Here is a 13,957-nt window from a genome sequence, read left to right on the forward strand (position 1 = left end):
CTCTCTTCCATTTCCTCCACCCCGCCTTCCTCACCCTCTCTCCTTCCTCTCGCCACTGAGATGCAGTTCGGGCTCTCTGAAGAGCTGGGGGCTGGGGCGGACAGGAGACCTCCCGAGGCCGCCCCTCCCCTGCTTTCCCACCATCCTGGCTCTGACCAGCTGTCAGATCTTGGGGTGGGGGGGTGGAGCATGCTCCAGCCAGAGGGCAGGATGCTGGCCACCGCGTGCCCCCTGCCCACACCCAGCAGACCCAGGGCCCCAGGGCACGGGCAGGGAGATGGCACCCTTTTACCCCTCCCCACATCCAACCTGGCAGCCCTGAGATGCGGTGGTGGCTTGAGGCGGCAGAGGAGCCAGGGCAGGTGGGCCCAGGCAGCAGTCTGGAGGGGGTGGGACAGGACGGCGGCGGGCAGCAAGTCGTGGATTCTGATTTACATAAAATACCCGGGCTGTAGCCCGGAACCTGAGCATATGCAGATGGGGCTCCTTGTCAGACCCTCGCGAGCGCGCAGGAGGGAGAAATGATTTCAACCTGTACTGCAGCGGTTACCATAGCAACCAATTATTCAGTGCTAAATTATAACTGTTTATAACACTCGTGAATGGGAAGGCTCATATTTCATTCTTTCTTTTTCCCTCTCAATCTTGAAGGGCCCCAAATGGAGAATGACCAGCTCGCCGCGTCCTTCCTTTTGAGTTGTAATGTCTCCCTTTTCAGGAGATGTGCAGGAGCGTCAGGCCTGGAGGGGGGAGGGAGAGGGAGGCGGGGGCCTCGATCTAGAAACATCCGTGGAGCTGGGAAGGAGGAAGGGCGGCAGGACAGCCCTGCTCGGGGTCCCCAGGGCCAGGGTTGGCATGCTGTGCCCTCAGGGGGCTGAGGCTCCGCACGGAGGCCCCTCCTGCCCACCCCACCACCTGGCACACATAGCCTGGGCGCAGTGTTCAAGGGAGCTTCGCAGGTGGGTTCCGTGTGGAGAAGGGAGCGGCCGTTGTCTTGCCACTAAGATTCTTCAGCCAGCTGGTGGAGCTTCCCCCATCGTCACACTCAGGGCTGTCCTGCTGCAGCCAAAAGGTCAGTGCCAAGGTCAAAGGCTGACTGCCTCCTGATTTTCACAGCCCATAGTGCGGTTTGGTTGCTCTCGAACCTTGGAGCTGAGGTTGGTGCGGGGGCTTCATTAGGGAATTATTGTCTGTGCCTGGGTCTCCTGCCCTGCGCGTGGCTTAACCTACAAGCCCCTCCATATGATTTGAGATCTTGAGCGGCAAATCTGCCTCTGGTTCTTGATCATTAAAAAGTATTTTGCTAGGCTTGGTGGCTCACGCCTGTCATCCCAGCACTTGGGAAGACGGAGGCAAGAGGATTACCTGAGCCCAGGTGTTTGAGACCAGCCTGGGCAACTTGGCGAGACCTCATCTCTACAATATACGTCAAAAAACTAGCCAGGTGTAGTGGCGCAGGCCTGTGGTTCCAGCTACTTGGAAGGCTGAGGCGGAAGGATCACCTGAGTTCTGCACGTCAAGGCTGTGGTGGCCATGAGTGTGCCACTGCCCTCCAGCCGGGCGACAGAGTGAGATTCTGACTCCAAAAAATTTTTTTGAAGTCAGAGTCTCACTCTTTCACCCAAACTGGAATGCAGTAGCATGATCACAGCTCACCACAGCTTCGACCTCCTAAGTAGCTGGGACCACACGCTAATTATGTTACCTAGGCTAGTCTTGAACTCCTGTGCTCAAGCGATCCTCTTTGCCCCAGCCTCACAAAGTGCTGGGATCACAGGCGTGAGCCATCGCACCTAGCCTGATTCTTGGTCATTTCTTCTCTTCTTGCCACTGGATGATATTATGTCCCTCCAGGTCCCACTGAAGGGTCGTTGCTCTCCTCTGTGAGTTGTTTTCAGGACTGTTTGCAACTTTTCCCTTTGCCTCTTTCTCTGCAAGGAAAGATTTTGTGAAAAACCAGAAAATGAATGCCTAGTTCTAGCAGTGTCGATGCAGCCGGACGCGGGGTTTTGCTGGTGATACGCACTTGTCCTGCACCCCTGCTGTCAGCCAGCCCTGGACGGGGAGAAGGGCTCCGGTGAGCTCCCCTGCTAGGCAGGCTCCCCATGGTGGAAGCAGGGGTCAGGCAGAGAGGCTCAGGGGATGGGAGGCAGGTCTGGTCCTTGAGGAATCAGAACTTTGTCTTCGACCGGGCTCTCCCCAGCGCAGGGAGACAGAGGAGGGAGAAAACCCACCCCTCTCCGTGAAGTGAGCGGTGGTTGTCTTGCCTGAGCCCCAGGCAGGGGCTGCACCCCACGTCACCCTGGCCCGTTCCCGCTGGGGGTCTGTGCCCTCTGCTCCCCCACTCAGCTTTGAGCTGTCTCCGGGCTTGCGGCCTCCTGCCAGGCCAGCGTCCCCAGCTGCACATGTGCTCTTGTCAGACCGCGGAGCTGCTGGCGGCACCTTCCTTTCCTCCTCCTTGCCCCCTGGTCCTGGCCACTCCTGTCCCTAGGGCTGTGGCCTGCTTCCCACCAGAGGCTGGGTGTGCTCTGCAGGTGTCAGCTGGCAGCCCTTTGTTGCCTCAGGTCTGTTGCCTCCATGCACTGTGTTGCTGTCCACCTGCAGGCGGCCTCAGTGTGGTCATCTCTAGCTGGGTCCCATCTGTATAAACGGGGACACGGCTGGTATGTCTCCTCCAGCTTGCTGTCCTGTGTCTTTGGCATCCAAGAGAACTGGGGACATCATGGGTCCTCTGGGCATTTTTCTGGGCATTACCAGAATCAGGGATGCCTATGGTGTGTGGGCACAGGTGTGGTGGTATCGGGGATGAAGGGTTGTACTGATGGCAGCTGGCTCTGGCTTGGCCGAGTCCCCTGCCTGGTCACGGCGAGGAGGCCGGGCCCTGGCAACCTGGATGCTCTTCCCGTGCTGCCCCCATCTCTGAGCACTGCTTCTCTGTGCTTAGGTTTCTCTCTCTTTTTTTTCCTTTTTTAAATTATAAAGATGTGGGGTACAGTTCAGGGTTAGGTATACAAACATTGATTATGCAGGTACCCTTGTTGATGAGGTGTGCCCCTCCCTCCCCTAGCAGTTTCCCTCTACTGCCAATCCCACCGCCCCTCCCCTGACAGTTTTCCACTACTGCCAGTCACTTTCTTATAGTATTATAATTGTTCAAAGTCTGCTTATGAGTGAGAACATATGGTACTCTGTTCTTTGTTTCTGTGATAGATCACTGAGTATGATCGCCTCTAAATCCATTCGAGTTGCTGAAAAGTCCATATGTTTGTCCTTCTTTATGGTTACATAATATCCCATTGTGTATATGTACCACATTTTTTTTATCCAATCCAGATTCAATGGGAAACATGGTTGGTTTCTTTTTTTTTGAGTTGGAGTCTCACTCTGTCGCCCAGACTGGAGTGCAATGGCCACTCCCGGCCACCGCAGCCTCGACCTGCTGGGCCCCGGCGATCCTTCCGCCTCAGCCTGCCAAGTAGCCGGAATTACAGGCCTGCGCTACCATGCCCGGCTGGTTTTTTGATTTATTGTAGAGATGAGGTGTTGCTGCCTAGGCGGGTCTCGAACTCGCGGACTCAGGCAATCCACTCACTTCAGCCTCCCAAAGGCGCGGATTACAGGCTGGTTTCTTTTTTTTTTTTAAGAGTTGGAGTCTGACTCTGTCGCCCATGCCACGACCTCTGTCCATGGTGCTGAAGTCTATGGCTTCCTCTTCCTATTCTTTGCTGGGGCGAGGGCGGGGCAGAGCGTGTTTTTCAGGTTTCTTGAGAGCTGACCAAACCCTCGTAGCAAAGGGACCTCCCTGTCTGACCTCCACCTCCCCAAAAGACCAAGGCAGAGCCTGGGAGCTGCGACCCCAGGGCAGCTCACCACCAGCCCCCGGGTTCTGGAAAAGCAAAAAGCACAGAGACCCTGCTGCCTGCCAGCTGCCAGTGAGCTGACTCCAGGCGGAGTCTTAATGGGCTAAGAGGTTTGGGAGCTGGGGAGTGGAAGGGTAGGGGAGCCTGCTGAGTTTCCAGGAGGCGCAGGAGCTTGGGGGTCTCAGGGAGAGCCCCCAGCAGCACCCTTGTCCACCCTCACCTGGCTGACGTGATGTGCCTGCTTGGGGCCTCTCTCCTGGGAAAAAGCGGGTCATCATCCCTCTACAGCAGGACTGAAAGGGCAGCAGTGGGCTGGGGGCCCCCAGGGTCCTCCAGACAGACCCCGTGGCCTCTGCTGTGTCTCCTTCTCCTCTCCTGTCCCCCACACCCCTCCTTCTCTCCCTCCTCTTCCCTCCCCCCCCCACCTCCTCCAAGGCTCCCTCTCCCCACAGATGCTTCCGGGCTCATTTTTCATCTCTCCTTCCCTCCTCGTCTCTTCCAGGCCTCTCTTTGCTCACCTTGAAAACAGTTAATGGCAGTCATGAGGGTGACAGGCCCCATGACGGTGATTGTGGCTGTAGTGTACGGCCCCTCCCAGGAGGGGGCTGGGCAGCACTTTGCCAGTCGACTTGTGTCTCCAAAGGCCACACATAAACTGCTTTTTCAAGGGGCAGCACTTTCCTGGTGGGATGCTCTGGCTGAAGACACCCTTATCTCCATATAAATGGGCCATTTTCTGCCTGTACAGACAGGAAACCAAATCAAGGAAGCCAAGCTTAAGAGCTGCCTAAATTACTCTGTCTCAGAGAGGACTCGGCTGAGGTGGGGGTGGGGGAGGAGGGCGTGTGTCACAGCAGCTTCTGGGGAGTCCATACGCACAGGAAGCAGAGATGAGCACCACATTAACTACAGGTTTCACCTGATGATCGCAGTTCCGCGGGCACAGACCTCAGCAGAGAGCTGTGCACTGGAGCCCAGTGAGGCCCCGGTTCTTTCCCTGCTGGGGCTTTTCCGGGGCAGTGGTTTGTTTGTTTGTTTGCATTGGAGTCTCACTCTGTTGCCCAGCCTGGAGTGCACTGGCACACTCACAGCCACTGCAGCCTCGACCTCAGCCTTTCGAGTAGCTGGAACTACAGGCGCATGCCACCACGCCTGGCTAATTTTTGGATTTATTGTAGAGATGAGGTCTCACCAAGGCACCCAGGCTGGTCTCGAACCTCTTGCCTCGGCCTCCCAAAGTGCTGGGATTACAGGCTTGAGCCACCACGTCCAGCCAGGCGGTGTTTTTTTGACTCTGGGCATCACGTCTACCACCATGAGGGTCCAAACTCCATCATGCAACACTAGTTAAAATCCCAAAGTTGGCTGGATGCAGTGACTCATGCCTGTCTCCCAGTGCTTTGGGAGGCCGAGGTGGAAGGACTGTTTGAGACCAGGAGTTTGAGATCAGCCTGGGCAACAAAACAAGACTCTATCTCTACCAAAAAAAAAAAAAAAAAAATTGAAGAAATTAACCAATGCATCTGGAGTTCAAGCTACTTGGGAGGCTGAGTTGGGAGATCGCTTGAGTTCAGAAGGTGGAGGCTGCAGTGAGCTGTGATCATGCCACTGAACTCCAACCTGGGTGACAGAGAAGCCTTGCCTCCAAAATAAATAATAATTAAATGAAATTAAAAAATACATAGGTCAAATAAAACATAAAAAAAATGTTTAAAAGTCCATGGAAATTTGTTTAAGACCGAAGTGGAGCTTGAGCTCACCCCCGGGCTGCTGGAGCCAGCTGGGCTTAGATTGCTGGTGGGGATGTCTGGTGCCCGAGAGCCTGTCTCACCTGTACACACCACCACAGTCACTGGGGACAAGACTCGTGACTCAGGCTGGCGTGGGGCTGCCCCTGTGACTGGACTTGGGGGCTGAGCTGTGAGTGATGGGGACCTGATGAGGAATGGGTGACTGACCCCGAGGGTGGGCCAGGAAGTTGCCGTCAGGGCATCCTGCCGCCCAGGACTCTGGGTGTCCCGGGGCCTCTGTTGCCCTGACCGTGCCCCTCTCTTTCCCAGGGGAGCAATGACGAGCTGTCAGAAAACGAAGAGGACCTGGAAGAGAAGTCAGAAAGCGAGGGCAGCGACTACTCCCCTAATAAGAAGAAGAAGAAGAAACTCAAGGACAAGAAGGAGAAGAAAGCCAAGCGAAAGAAGAAGGACGAAGAGGAGGATGATAATGACGATGGATGCTTAAAGGTAACTGCCGAGGGATCTGAACTCGGACAGAGCGACACCTTCTAGAGGGGTTAGCCTGCTGACCCACAGCCCCGGGGTCAGAAGGACCCGGGCGAGCTCTCCAACTGACGGGCAGATAGGCTGTGCCTGTGCTTGTGTGAGTGTGTGTGCGTGTTGGGCTACGTGTGTGTTTGTGCGGGTGTGTGTGCTTGTGCACGTCTGTGCATTTGTGTACACGTGTGGGTGTATGTGCTTTCGTGCACGTGTGGATGTTCGGGCATGTGAGTGCTTGTGCGAGTTCATGTGCGTTCGTGCACATGTGTGTACGCACGGGAATGATGGGCAGAATTTAGGAATTGGTGGAGGAAGTCGCAGAGTGTCTCGCTGATGGATCAGCTGCCCTGGGCCACGGTCTGCCCGCACGAGTGCACAGCTGTTTCTGGGGAGAGTGATAGATGGTGTGAGTTCAAGTCTAGTGTCAGGAACCTCTTGCTTGGAGCAATTTGGGAACATAAAGCAACAAGTGGGGTCTTTGCCACAAGACACGCTGGACAGCTCCGCGTACGTGGGAGAGGGAACTTTATCGCCCAGTACGTGTTCTAGAATTCTGTTTGGGTGTCCTCGGAACACAGAGTGCGGTAGCTGCGGAGGTGGGCTGGCTCAGCTCTCCCTGAGGAGAAGCATCATCCCCGGGAATATGGGAGACCCCTAGAGGCTCTGAGGCTGCACCGTGAGCTCCTCGGGGAGGGGAGGGGGCCGGGGGAAGGCTGGTGGAGGGGCTTCTGGGACTCAGCTCTCGGGTGGTGGGCTGGTGTTGTCACGTGGGGGTGCTTTGCTCCCTTTGTTCTTTGAGGAGACATCAAGGCTCAGGTTGGCCAGCCGTGGATGTAAAGACAAGCGCTCCGTGAATATTAGTACAGGCACTGCTGGGCAAGGTGGAAGTGGGGACGTGAGGACTGGAGTTGGGAGGAGCGGGAGGAGCAGCTGTCACCGGTGGTGTCCTGGTGCCCAGGGTGGTATCGGGAGTCAGTGATATTTTGTCACTCATCTGTGACGGATGCTAGCAGAGGGTCTCACGGTTCTGAAAGACGAGCCCGAGGGACTGATTCATTCTTACCCGGAACGCTGTCATCCGCTCCTGGCTGCTGATAAGGGGGCCGCGTGCCTCCCCGGATGGCTATGTGTGTCCGCGGGGCAGGGTAGCCACGGGCGGGGACCCATGTGGGGGCTTCTCTGAACTGTCTCGGGACAGGAGGCAAGAACTGAGGTCTGAAGCCCTCCCACTGCCTGGGCAGACCGACTGGGTCTCAGCTCTGGGCGGCACTCGGGTGACTTTCTGCCGCAGAGCTGAAATCCAGCTCCAAGGGGCTTAGGCAGTAAAGGGACTTGTGGGGTCAGAGCCCTGAGAACTGAAGGGATGTGGGACCCAGGGGTGTCACCTACAGCTGTTTCTGTTTACTCTGCCTCTGCTGCTCGGGCCGGGCGCCCTCGTGGCTGAGAATAGGTACAGCAGGAGCTCGGGGCTTCTGGGTCCCATTCAGCAGGAGGGGGAGCAAGCCTCCCTTGTCCAGATGTCCAAGCAGGAGACCCAGTGTTCTCCCTAACTGGCCTGGCTTAAGTCACATGACCCACCTGGCCTAGAAGCAGCGTGTACTGATTGGCTCAATGGATCAATGGGTGGGGTGGGGGCAGCTCAGGGCTCCTGGAAGAAGTGGTGTGTGGGAGAAGGAGGAAGGCAGGGTGGGCTGGGTGCTAACAGTCACTAACACATTGACACGCCCCGTTCCAAGCACCTGTGCTAACTCATTCTCTTCTGCAGCGCAGGCACTGCTATTAGCCCCATTTTACAGATGGAAAAACTGAGGCAGAGAGGTTGAGTAACTTGACCACCTCTCACTGCTAGTATATGGCATAGCCAGGATTAGAACCAGCCCAAGCCCATGCTTGCACCTTCCTGTCTGAAGGTCATCTGGACATCTGACCCCTGGGCTGGGGCCCTTGAGAGCTCGGGGTGCACCGCTGGCATGTCCCTCCCTCCCCTGGGCCTTGGCGGTAGTCGGGGGACCCTCATGGGCCTCTGCCCCTAACCGGGCCATTGTTCCATATCCTTGCCCCAATAGGGCACACCTTCCTGTCCCCAGGACCCAGCAGTGGCCTGTCCTTCATGGGGCCATGCACATCTGCACCGGGGCCGCCCTAGGGAGCCCTCCTGTCTCTCCACTATGCCTTAGGCAGCCCATAGCCCTGCTCTCTCTCCAGGGATGTCTCCTCTCTGACACCGGCCTGGTCTTCAGGTCACAGTGTTGTCCTGCTGCCCTGATTCTTATATTTCTCTCAGAGAGTGAATCTGCTTATTCCTGCCCTGAGGTCCTGAGACCAGTCTGGCAGCTCATTCTCAGGACGGGGCTTTGGGCTTAGGGGTTCAGCCTTTTCCCCACGGCTTGCTGGTTTCCCTTTCTGGAGGCTCTGGGCACACACAGGACCTTTCTGCAAACCCTGACATTAAGCCCTTGACCTGGCATCCCCATGAGCTGCCATTGGAGACATTCCACTGGCCAGGGCTAGGGATTGCTTTGGGATGTGTTTGGGGGTGGGTGAGAACTGCTCTGGTTAAGTTGCAGACACAACCCCTCCCCGCTATGCCCAGGCCTTCTGGGAAGAGACCCTGGGGGCGGGGTGCAGGTTAGTTGGGCCCCCGAGTCTCCCCCTGGCCCATGTCTCCGCAGGAGCCCAAGTCCTCGGGGCAGCTCATGGCTGAGTGGGGCCTGGACGATGTAGACTACCTGTTCTCGGAGGAGGACTACCACACGCTGACCAACTACAAGGCCTTCAGCCAGTTCCTCAGGTGGGCTTGGAGCTGGGGAGTGGGTCCGAGGAACAGGGGCCTGGGCTCCTGGGGTGGGGTGGGCACTGTCAGACTGACTTGCTGACCGGAGCAGAGCTGGTGGGAAAGGTGGGACCCCTTTCATGTGAACAGGTGGTAGGGCCTTCCTTGCGGCCCTGCCCTGGGCCCTCTGGGTGCCTTCCCTTACAGTCTTTCCAGGGGTCTGTAGCCACCAGGCCTCAGGTCTGGTGGAGGTGGGTGGGACAGAGACCCCAAGGCTGGCTGCGGCCCCTCAGGTCCTGCAGGGCCTGGAAACCCAACCAGAAAACCGCCATCTGCATGAGCAGGGAAGTGCTGTGTTTTGGGGTGGGCTGTGGTCAGCTTTGTTCCACTCCGCCTGGGTTCTTTCATCAGGAACCTGGGCCCGTAGCCATAGGTCAAAAGCACTGGGGGAGAAGAGGCGGGTCCGGTGAATGTTTTGCGCCCTCACCCTCCCGCCCGTCTCCCCACAGGCCACTCATCGCCAAGAAGAACCCCAAGATCCCCATGTCCAAAATGATGACTGTCCTGGGCGCCAAGTGGCGGGAGTTCAGTGCCAACAACCCGTTTAAGGGCAGCTCGGCGGCTGCGGCGGCGGCAGCGGTGGCGGCGGCGGTGGAGACAGTCACCATCGCCCCTCCGCTGGCCGTCAGCCCCCCGCAGGCACCCCAGCCCGTGCCCATCCGCAAGGCCAAGACCAAGGAGGGCAAGGGTAAGGCTGGGGGGTGTGGTCCCCGAGTTCTGGCCCCACAGGAGAAGCCACGAGGCAGACCTGGCTGTGGGGGCAGCTGGATGCTCCTTTCCGGAGACTTGTGGCATGGGACCTGATAGTCTCTTTCTCAGCAGTGATGGAGCGCTGTAGCTTCCGCCCTGCCTGCCTTGAGAGATGATGGGGGCGGCGCCTCGGGAGGCGGCGCTTTATTGCAGGCAGCCCAGGGAGGCCCCCTCCACCTGGGAGTGAGGAGGAGAGAGGTTAAACCCGTAGCATGGAGCCTCCCCAGCCCTAGGCTTCTGGGAGTTGGTAGGCTCTTCTTTTTTCTTTGAGTCGAGGTCTCAAAGTGGCATGCTCACGGCTCACCAAAGCCGCAACCTCCTCGGCTTAAGCGATCCTCTTGCCTCAGCCTCCTACATAGCTGGGACTATAGGCTTGCGCCACCTCACCTGGCTAATTTTTAAAATGTTTGTAGAGGTGAGTTTCTCGCTATATTGCTCAGGCTGGTCTCAACTTCCTGAGCTTAAGCAATCCTCTTGTCTCCGCTTCTCAAAGTGCTGGGATTACTAGTGTGAGCCACCGCACCCTGCCTAGTTGGTAGACTCTTGAGTCTGAGGCTGCACCATGCCTGGGGAGGAGGCCCGGTTTAGTCGGTTGATCCCATCTGAGTACCCGCTGTGTGCAGGGTCCTTCTCCAAGCCCTGGCCTGGCATGGAGAGTCCGGTTTTGTGTCTTGCCTGGTCTGGCATGGAGGGTCCTGGTCTGGCGTGGAGGGTCCAGCATCCAGCTTTAGGATGCAGGAACATGCCAGAGTTTGGAGTAGGGAGTGAGGGAGTGGGCGTGCTCAGGGCTGGCTTCCCAGGGAGGCTGCTCTGGGCCAGGCCTGGAAGGAGGTTGAGAGCCACAATCTGACCCAGTGGAGGGGGCGCTGGATGGGGAGAGTAGGGGCAGCAGAAGCCCTCTGAGGCTTGAAGGCCCTGGGAGGGAGCTCCCTGGGAGGAGTCGTCTGGCTTCTTGGGGGTTGATGACATTGCTCTCCCCAAGGCCGTCAGTAGTGAGATCACCATCAGGTCAGTCTTCCTGGGTGCCCCGATGTGGCCTATTTTTTTTTTTTTTGAGTTGGAGTCTCACTCTGTTGCCCAGGCTGGAGTGCAGTGGCACACTCATGGCCACCGCAGCCTGGACCTGCTGGGCTCAGGTGATCCTTGCGCCTCAGCCTTCCAAGTAGCTGGAATCACAGGTATGCGCCACCACACCTGGCCAATTTTTTAATTTATTGCTCAAGCTGGTCTTGAACCCTTGAGCTCAGGTAATCCTCTTGCCTCTGCCCCCCAAAGTGCTGAGATTACAGGCGTGAGTCACCACACCTGACTGATGTGGGATTTTGATGGGGGCTCAGAGGAGCTCTGGGAGCCTTTTGTTTTACCCCAAGGAGCTTTGGTTTCAGGCTGATGCTGGTGCCGTGCATGGTGCTGCTTTGCCAGGTCTCTGAAGGGGGCCTGGTGAGCAGAGTGATGTGGGTTCGAGCTTGTCCCCTGTCCTGTTCCATCCTGGACACCAGGATCTCAGGAGGGGCTCCAGGCCCGGCCCAGCCCCCCTTGCTTCCTCATTTCCTTCTGGGCCCCAACCGCAGAGCTATCGATTCCCTGAGCTGCCTGTTCAGAGGTTGGAAAATTGAATAGATTTTCTGTGGCGCCATGGAGGGTTCAGCTGGGCTCGCGGTTCCGTGTCCCTGCGTGTGGTGTGGCCAGAGGAGGGTCTGGGTGAGGCTGCCTCCCAGGGTGTGACTCCCTGCCTCCAGCTCCCTGCCTTCTCAGCCTGGCAGCGGGAGGGGCTGCTGGGGGGTCCTGAACCCCCAGGTGGCTAACTGCCTTCCTGCTGACTCTGTGACTCGGCTGGCCTTTCCCAGGGGGACTGGCAGAGTTGGGGTGGCCTCTGTTGTGCCAGTGCTGCTTGGGCCTGGGAGGCAGGTGGGACGGGGGCTTCCGGCCCCAGGTGGCTCTACTGGGGGCAACTCCTCTCTGGGAGGTGGGGACACTGTAAGGGATCCTCCCGAGAGGGCCGGGCAGCACAGCACCCGAGCAGATGGACACTGGGGAGGTCGTTCTCTGCCCCCCCATTTGCTGTGGGATTTTAAAGCAAGGGCTTCATCCCTGAGGCCTCAGACCCCTCATCTGAGAAGGGGTGATGGTAGGAAAGGCGGTTTCTGGCTCAGTGGGGTGACGGTGGGACGCCAGCGGGCGGTGGCGGTGGTTGTTGACCGTCACTGGTTCGCAGGGCCTGGGGTGAGAAAGAAGATCAAAGGCTCCAAAGACGCGAAGAAGAAGGGTAAAGGGAAGAAGACAGCCGGGCTCAAGTTCCGCTTCGGAGGGCTCAGCAGCAAGAGGAAGAAGGGCTCCTCGGTGAGCAGAGCGCGTGTGCGAGCGTGCCTGCATGCACACACATGTGCCTGCATGTTTGTGTGTGCCTGCATGTGTGAGCATGTGTGTGCGTGTGCCTGTGTGCATGTGCCTGCGTGTGCCTGCATGTGCGTGTGGTAGGGCAGGCCCTGCACCCCTACTTCTATAGGCAGGCCTGCCAAGCTTCCGTCTCCCCCTCTGTGTGGCCAGGGCTAAACCCCTCCACGGGTGCTTCTAGCCTGGACGCTGAGCAGGGAGCTCTCTCCTGCCCACCTTCCCGAGCTGGGAGCTCAGTCCTGGCTCTCACTGTCCCCAGTTGGGCTCCATCCGGGCCCTTCAGAGTCCTTGGGGGACCTGGCAGTCTGGGGCCGCTGGTGTGTGGGCACGGTCAGGCAGGCTGGAGCCCTGATGACCTCCCCCTGCCCCCAGGGCCAGCTGTGAACCTAGGCTCAGACCCTAAACCCGTGTCTCAGCCCTGTAGTCCTCCTCTGTGTGTGGGGGGGGACATTCATTCTCCTTACCCCACCCCAGGCAGCTACACTTCCCTTGCTTCACCCCAGTCCTGCAGCGGGGTAGAGACTGAAGCCATTTCTCTGCCCCTTGGCAGAGGCGAGTGCTCGGTCTGGAGGGAAGCATGGAGCAGGTGTGGTGTGGCCTGGAGCTGGTGGTCCTGCTCAGCTCAGCAGATATTTGTTGAGCAGCTACTATGTGCCCGGCCCACTGCTCAGCCACGGTGGGCCCTGCTCCTGCAGCGCTCATAACCTGGCAGGCATGTTCACTGGCAGAAAGGCAACGATGGGCTAGGCAGCCAGGACAGGCCAGACCTGGCCCACAGGCTGTGCCACAGGTCCAGTGAAGGGGACAGCTGGGAGGACTCCCTGGGGGAGGTGTCCTTAGGGCTGCCCCTTGAGGGATGTGGAGGAATCTGGCAGGTGAGAGGATGGGGTCTAGGGTGCCACAGGGAAGTGGAAACTGTGGGAAGTGTCTGAGGGCTGGAGGAGGGTGGTGGACAGCAGGTGGGACAGGTGGGTAGGGCTGCAGTGTGAGGCTTCCCTCCTGGTGGGGACAGGACGCACCACAAGGAGCACCCTCTCTGGAGCCTTTTCTGTGCCCTGTCCCAGCCCACACGGCCCAGGTACGTGAGGCCCCCCGGGGTGGGTCCCCATGGCGGACCCTGGGCTTACAAGCCCCTCGCTCCCCCGCAGAGCGAGGAGGACGAGCGGGAGGAGTCGGACTTCGACAGCGCCAGCATCCACAGTGCCTCCGTGCGCTCGGAGTGCTCCGCGGCCCTGGGCAAGAAGAGCAAGAGGAGGCGCAAGCGGAAGAGGAGTAGGACTTCCTGCTGAGCATTCTCGGGCCTCCGGGTGGACGTGGGGGATGCAGGGGCTCCCCTGGGGAAGCTGGGGGAGGGCCTCGTCCTGCCTCGGCCTCTCCTGGCCCTGGCCCGGGAGTGCCTGTGCTTCCTCCACCGCTCTGGTCTCCACTGTCGGGAGAAGGTGTCCTGTGCCAGTGAGGGGAAACAAGGAAGCGCTGGTGTGAGCCATCCCCGGGCATTCGCACGAGTGGCGTGGGGCCTGGAGGAGGCGACTCTTCCTCTCCTCACCACCCACCCATCCAGCCACCCCCCACCACTGAACGCCCGTCTGTCCCTCACCCTATTCCCATCCCTCCCTCTCCTTCCTGCTCTCTGTTCCTTTTATCCGTCCATCTGTTTTTCCGTTCATCTTTCTATCCATCCACTCACTCTCCTACCCTCCCTCCCTTCATTTCTTCCTTCCTTCTTGTTATCTCTTCCATTTCTTCACCCTTCTACTACCTCAGTCATTCTCCCCTCATTTGTTCACCCAGTTGCTCCATCCATCCATCTACTCATCCACCCGCCCACCCACCTATTTATCCATCCA

At 58.4% G+C, this 13,957-nt stretch overlaps 1 protein-coding gene across 1 annotated transcript in view; it reads left to right on the forward strand.

Annotated features, from left to right (window-relative positions):
• The window catches only part of CHD5 (chromodomain helicase DNA binding protein 5), a 59,187-nt gene that overhangs the window by 3,569 nt on the left and 41,661 nt on the right, over positions 1-13,957 (forward strand). The window contains exons 2-6 of the mRNA XM_021707791.1: positions 5,921-6,100; positions 8,806-8,924; positions 9,416-9,654; positions 11,932-12,056; positions 13,259-13,394. Of these exons, the coding sequence (XP_021563466.1) occupies positions 5,921-6,100; positions 8,806-8,924; positions 9,416-9,654; positions 11,932-12,056; positions 13,259-13,394 (799 nt within the window). The remainder of the gene's footprint in view (positions 1-5,920; positions 6,101-8,805; positions 8,925-9,415; positions 9,655-11,931; positions 12,057-13,258; positions 13,395-13,957) is intronic.

The sequence above is a fragment of the Carlito syrichta genome, unplaced genomic scaffold (genome assembly GCF_000164805.1).
Source record: "Carlito syrichta isolate Samal-C Ts95f unplaced genomic scaffold, Tarsius_syrichta-2.0.1 Scaffold126411, whole genome shotgun sequence".
Classification (NCBI taxonomy): domain Eukaryota; kingdom Metazoa; phylum Chordata; class Mammalia; order Primates; family Tarsiidae; genus Carlito; species Carlito syrichta.